This window comes from Lathyrus oleraceus, chromosome 7 (genome assembly GCF_024323335.1).
Source record: "Lathyrus oleraceus cultivar Zhongwan6 chromosome 7, CAAS_Psat_ZW6_1.0, whole genome shotgun sequence".
Classification (NCBI taxonomy): Eukaryota; Viridiplantae; Streptophyta; class Magnoliopsida; order Fabales; family Fabaceae; genus Lathyrus; species Lathyrus oleraceus.
The window spans coordinates 148,313,106-148,319,923 of NC_066585.1; the positions used below are offsets into that span (position 1 = coordinate 148,313,106).

At 46.2% G+C, this 6,818-nt stretch overlaps 1 protein-coding gene and 1 non-coding gene across 2 annotated transcripts; both read left to right on the forward strand.

The window, feature by feature from the left end:
- Window positions 1-323: 323 nt before the first annotated feature.
- LOC127107516 (NADH-ubiquinone oxidoreductase chain 2) lies at window positions 324-2,002 on the forward strand. Its single transcript, XM_051044791.1, has one exon. The coding sequence runs from the start codon at window positions 540-542 to the stop codon at window positions 1,182-1,184; it is 645 nt and encodes a 214-aa protein (XP_050900748.1). The 5' UTR covers window positions 324-539; the 3' UTR covers window positions 1,185-2,002.
- Window positions 2,003-5,645: 3,643 nt separating this feature from the next.
- Window positions 5,646-5,718, forward strand: TRNAK-UUU (transfer RNA lysine (anticodon UUU)). The gene has a single exon. It is a non-coding gene; the product is annotated as a tRNA-Lys (tRNA).
- The last annotated feature ends 1,100 nt before the right edge of the window (window positions 5,719-6,818 follow it).

A 6,818-nucleotide genomic window follows, 5' to 3' on the forward strand; every position in this document is an offset into this window, starting at 1 on the left:
TGGATTACCTATTAGTTGCCTAGCTGTACTATCTCAGCATGGCAGCCGTAAAAATTAATTGTCTAGACCGGCAACAATTGCTCCATATCGGTACTTCTACCAAGATGTTCCTGAGCCGCTCTACTTCTCTTCAAGCAGAGGTATATGAAATAAACTTGTTTTCCATGAAGGAATGAGTTATGCCTGTGATTTCGATTAAATTGCTCCTCTACCTAATATAATTGATAGTTTAAGCATGGGAGGATGTCCCGACGTGTAGCTAAGTACACATTGCAATATAGCTTGCCGACGTAATGTGGGATGGCTGGGCTGCTTGCTCCAAGTGGAGAGTGGAGTTACGGGAACAGCCGTCTGATGGAAAACTACTTTCACGTTCGGTTCAGAGAGCACTTTATTTTTCGTCGAGAATTCTTCGTTCCCTTTCGTGTTAATTCCCCAGCGGCGAATTCAACACTTTTTGGGCCCTATCTATTCCATCTCTCAAGCCCCGAAGAAAACCCCCCTCCCCTTCGGACTCCATATCTCTTTTGACTCTATATATGTGGGCACCTGATATCTATGAGGGTTCACCCACCCCGGTTACAGCATTCCTTTCTATTGCGCCTAAAATTTCTATTTTTGCTAATATTTCACGTGTTTCTATTTATGGTTCCTATGGAGCTACATTGCAACAAATCTTCTGTTTCTGCAGCATTGCTTCTATGATTTTAGGAGCACTGGCCGCCATGGCCCAAACGAAAGTAAAAAGACCTCTAGCTCATAGTTCAATTGGACATGTAGGTTATATTCGTACTGGGTTCTCATGTGGAACCATAGAAGGAATTCAATCACTACTAATTGGTATCTTTATTTATGCATTAATGACGATAGATGCATTCGCCATAGTTTTAGCATTACGGCAAACCCGTGTCAAATATATAGCAGATTTGGGCGCTCTAGCCAAAACGAATCCTATTTCGGCTATAACCTTCTCCATTACTATGTTCTCATACGTAGGAATACCCCCGTTAGCCGGCTTTTGTAGCAAATTCTATTTGTTCTTCGCCGCTTTGGGTTGTGGGGCTTACTTCCTAGCCCCAGTGGGAGTAGTGACTAGCGTTATAGGTTGTTGGGCGGCCGGAAGGTTGCCACGAGTCAGTCAGTTTGGGGGACCGAAGGCAGTTCTCCGTGCACCGGACACGTAGCTTACCGAATCAGTTGCGACACCGATGGGAATGCATGCTACGAAAGATAGGGTCGAGTCTGAAACATCAACCGTCTACTCAATATCCTTGTACGAGTCCACAATCACTACACGAGATGAACCTTGGTTTGGTGAATTGAAGTTTGCCTTAGGTGTAAAAAAAAGGACTCCCAGTTACTGCGCGCGATCGTATACTGAGGTGCTCCCCGCCGGTTGTTGGAACGACGCGAGCCGGGCCTCCATTCAGAAAGATGAAGGGTCCAAACAAAAGTAAAAATAGGGGGTTACAAATTCCCCATCTCATTGGGGGCGGAAAACGAATCGACATCTCGATGTGATACAGCCTTTTCTATTTTTGTTGGGAAAGAACGGCGAAGTCCATCCGAACCGTCCAATGAAGAATAAGAGGAGAGCAAAGCGCCAATGGCGCGCGAAGCGCATGCGAAAGGGGCACGGAGATAAAAAATAAGTGTGGAGGATAAGCAGCCGAGCTCATTCCCTTCGCTTCCTGGGCCCAAAGCAGTGCAGTCTTTCCTGGCCAAATCAAGGATTGGGGGCTTCTTGCTACGCTACTTAAAGAAATCCATTTTTTTTAGTCATATATATATATTAATAGAAAGATAGATCCATCCATCTATCCTATCCTATTTTTATTTTGATATCTAAAAAAGAATCGATTTCATTCAACGTTTGATTCAAAGAACTGCGCTTAGCCCCCCCCCGCTCATGAAACGGCTCTGCTGCAATGGATGGCAGAGGGTCCGTAGTACCCAAAGAACTGGCTGGAGTGGTCCAGTAGCCGGGAAGGGGCCTAGAAGTGCCAACTACTACACCACACTACACTCGGCTCTACACATTTACAGAGCTAACCCCTGTCCAGTCCCTGGCAGAGTGAAGGGGGCTTCCATCCTTATTCCCTATCCCCTCGCCCAGGCTAACGGGGCCTTACTTATTCAGGGGGGGGAGAGTGGAGCCCCGAGAAGCACTGTTGAGAGGAAGATCCTTGGCCCCTCCTAATTCTCTACAGGGTTCCAAACCTTTCTTCAACATAGGTGACAACGAGCGGGGCAGAGATGGAAGAGATCGAACACGAGAATAAGAAGCAAGCTCGCCTTCCTTTTTTATCATTTTGATAGAGAGGGATGGAGAAAGTGGACAAAACAGACTGGCATTTCCCAGTCGAAAAGATGGGTTCCTTTTTCGTCTTGCATTTCTCATCGCGGAAAAATAATAATATTTAAAACGTTCCCAACCCACCAACCCTTTCCTTCGTAGAGCCGTGTATTGTAATCCGAACCTGCCCGGAGCGAGTCTCCCATAGAGGCAAGTTAAGTTGGTGAGCCGTATGATGGGCAACACCTTACTGGGTGCAGAGTCCTCCACCAGCTAAGCTATTCTTGCTATTTTAAGAGAAGATCATCATTGTCTGACTTAGGCCTTTATGTCTTTTGATTTCAGCTTTCAATGCCCGGAATAGGAACGAACTGAGATGATTCGATAGTGGGAACTCATGAGCGCTCATCCATTCTTTGCCGGGAACCAGAGCAGGCATAAATTACCTTGATCGAAAGTGAGCCCGCCCTTCACGAAGCATGGAAAGTCAAAGGATGCGAAGAGAGCGCCACTACTCTCTTTCCGGGAAAGATAACTCCTAGGTTAGGCCGACAAGACATCAAGAGGGAGAGAAAGAAAATCCCCTCTACCGCTACCCCATAAAGAAGAGCTCGCTTCACTTGCTTACTAAAAAGCCAGGAGAGAAAGCAAAGCCAAGCATTTTTTTTTAGTACAAAAAAGTAAGATATTTATATACGTAAGCCCTCACATTATGAGACTGAAGGAAAGACTCCTGCTTCAAGGTCCTTAGATTAGACCACTGGCTTGTTTGGCCCGAAGGCAGAATCAAAGCCAGAAGGAATTACAGACAGAAGCACTTCTAACTCCCCTAAAATTTAGATCGAAGAAATGATAGGTCCGCCTATAACCCTATTAGCTCGAGAGCAAGAAAAGAAGGAGGGAGGGACTACTTAGACTACTTAATCGATAGAGCCCGGCACGATTACTGGATCGAAAGAAGCATAGGTACACTTAACACTAACCCAATCCAGATGAAACAACTCTTATCGGAACCCAGCTTCTCTTTTTTAGCGAATAAAGATTGAAGTAGCTCTTACACTTACTATATTTTAAATCTTTCTTATTTTCATATGAAAGAAGGAGAAAGGGGGCTGCTACTGCAACCAAGCAATTGGTGCAGACGCTCTACGATGCAATCAGACAATGAGAGAGCGGACTCTCTTTCTCTAAGGGACACTTCCTCATTTTTTCCACCCTCCGTGGAGGGGGAGTACCATGTAGTTAGGAAGATGATCGATGCCTAAAGCATGTCTACTTAAGATCTCTATCCTTTCTGGTGATCAAGATATCCCAAGAAGAGAGACCTGACGGCGCGCCTTTACTAGAAGAGAAGGAAAGAAGACACTTACTAGAAATCTATTCCACTACCGCTTGATTTCTCTCTGTCCACAGCCATGACTCACCCACCTTTCCATCCCCCCTCAAAGATCCACCCGATCGATGAAGACTTGAACCGAACTCGCAGTGATCAAATCGACTTGGGAGAGTAAATCCTCAGGGCAAGCCAAAGGAAGGACGGGATAGAGCTCCAAGACAGGCTGAAGGCAGAGAAGGATAGACGAGACAAGGAAGCAAAGGAGAAAAGAAAGATCGGAATAGAATAGAGGTAACGGTTGAACGAACGGTAGACCCAACTCTGTATACTTAGCCGGAAGCAGGGCATTCCACCGATTCCACTTAGGGAGAAAGCCTTTCCCGTATCTATTTGAACCCGATCTTAAAATTTCTATCCGGTAGACTTGGTAAGGTAAAAGGGCCCCGACTTATTTGATTTCCAGAATTAGAGTTCGACCGCAGCTGCCCCTTTTTTGTTTTGGGGGGATCAAGTTCCTTGCCAACTATCGACCCCGATCTCTTTTAATTTATTTGGGGTATTACTAGCCTAGCCTTCGTCAATCACACTAAAGCAGAGCACCCAACTACGGCAAGGCCCCCTTAATTAAGGGTTAGGTTAGTCAATCCGGCCCGAGACGCGTTCGTTGACAAAACCGCCGTAGGAATGGAGACCTTTCAATAGAGCGGAGGCGAACTGATCAACGAGAAAGAGGCCCTACTCACTACAAACGAATACACCACAAGATCGAACTGCACTCATGCCTCTGCCGCATCAAGTTGACCGACCCCCAGTTCTTCTATCAATCATGTACGTAGGTAGGGTCCCCCATTCTGATTGGTATATCATGAAAAATTAAAGCCATTTGCACCAGGCGCACTGCGCTTTCCCTTGCCTAGATGTTCGCCTTTCTAAGTCAAGTAATGGTGACCCGCCGAAGACTGGAGCCTCATAACATGTTGACGAAGACCCCCGAACTGAGGGTTCGATCAGTAGAGGGGACCCCCGGAAGAAGAATAGCCCCGCTCTCTAGCCGACTGATCCCGTTGATCATATAACTGGGAGGGAACGTGTCACATTAGAGGTGAACGATCAGAGATGTCCGATAATTACCACGATGAGGCTGGTCCCTCTTTTATTTTTGTAGACTAAGCTATGAATATGAATGAATGTCGGGCTCTTTCTTTCACTGCTAACCCCAAGAAGTTTCTTAATGCTGATATTTTCTGTTTCGTCGAGCCCCGAGCTTGTGGTCCTCCTTTGAGTGTGGGTTCCATTGGATGAATCTCTCAAGTCAAGGTTCACGTACATAGCAGCAAGAATGGTGCAGCGCCTATTTATCGTTCTCGCTCGGGAGCCAAAACGAACACGCCTGCTACCTACTGTACTGGACCTTCGACCAGGCATTATACCCTTGTCGAATCGGAACCAACCACCACTGTATTGCGCTCGAACAGTTGAGCGGCCGCCGGCCAGCAACTTCCGTACCGTACACAGATATAGATTCATTCTTCGTACCTGGTCCAACTTCACAACCTTCGCGGGTTGGTCAGAAGTCAGTCTTGTTTGGTAAGACTCTATTGAACAAAGCAAAGAAAAGAGAGTGCTCGACCGGAACAACGGCCAACAAAGACCGTAATTACATAGATAACAGCTCCTCCCTTTCTCCGGCTTTAAGGCGAACCGTATGGCGGCTGGAAAGAAAGACGACCTCACCTTCTCGTAGATGGTGTCAGTGAGAGCAACTTGAGTATCCCCCGTTGACCTTCTTTTGTAGATAGAATCTTCAATGAGTGTAAACAACTTACTAATAAAGGTGCGCTTGTTGAGTAAGGCCGTTTTCTTGCAGGAGTGCTAACGCGCGCCCTGATTCTTCGCTTGCTCCGCAGTACGAGCCTCATACAGAGCCCCTTTAATATGATGAGGAGAAGGCCAGACCCAACCCCGCCCTCTTTTCTGCACCAATCTTTATTTACGACTATATTTATATATTTGGGGTGTATAGCTCAGTTGGTAGAGCATTGGGCTTTTAACCTAATGGTCGCAGGTTCAAGTCCTGCTATACCCAAACAAACCTACCTTACACTATACCTATGAATTAATAAGGATGCGTAGTAACGTTCAAAGATAACTCTTTGGCCTTTAGACTCGCTTCAGCGACTTCGCCCTTTAAGTGAGTGAGAAGGGGGTGAGGTAAGGAGTAGTATAAGAGTGGCTCGGTCGCCTCTCCTTATTTGATTCATTCTATAGGGCGGGGCTGCAGACCAACAATCCAGCAAAAGGGCTTAAAAGCTCCTTTATCAAACCTTCCCCTTTTAATAATAATAGGGTAAGCATCAAAGCCCAGCAAACCCAACCTATACAAAGAGCTCTTTTCAGCCCCTACTCCCAACAAGTGAAAGTAGCTGGCACCCACCATACCTTGCTTGCTTCGGGGCCGATCTCTTGTATCGAAGCAAACATATATATAAATATATATATATTAGTTCCACCACAAATCGATTTCGCCGCTTAGATTGGATTGGATTAATGAGAAAAAGTGTATTCAATTCAACCATTCGCATGGTCTCCCCTAAGACTGACCTCTTTTCCAAATGAACCGAACCTCGATACCACATTCATCAAAGAGAGACGGCCATCTCTCTAGGTTGCACACCCCTTTAGATTAGATCGTTCTATTCGTGCTTGAAAAACGACCCCGCTCCTCATCCTCAATCTGGCGGTCCCTCTCCTAGCGCTCAAGGAGTTGCTTCTTTTTTGCTTTTTCTTGTGCTCAACCTCTCGAGGTTGGGAGAAGGCATTAGTCGTCTAAGTCGGGCTGCTCATCAGTGCGTACTGTGCTCCCTCTTTCACTTCCGTCAGGCCTAGCACCGAAGTCGAGTGCTACCACTGAGCTTTGAATGGGTCTCCCCCTTTCGATGAGCAACAATCTGACATAAAACTACTACTTAACCTGATCGGCAACCCTTGGATTCCTAGTTAAAACTACACCTTCATCTCGATCAAAGGTGGGATCCCAGATCGCTTGAAGCTTCCTATTCGCCTTTCGGGGGGTCCCCGTTGATAGATAGGGGCAATCTCAAGGTAGACAGGACAAAGACTACTCTACGTCTTCTTTTCGTCCTACTTCTAGATTGAACCACCTGAAAACATCACTTGGCTATGGTG

Excerpts from the sequence above, each read along its gene's own strand:
- LOC127107516 (XM_051044791.1), top strand. The coding sequence starts at position 540 with ATGTGGGCACCTGATATCTATGAGGGTTCACCCACCCCGGTTACAGCA.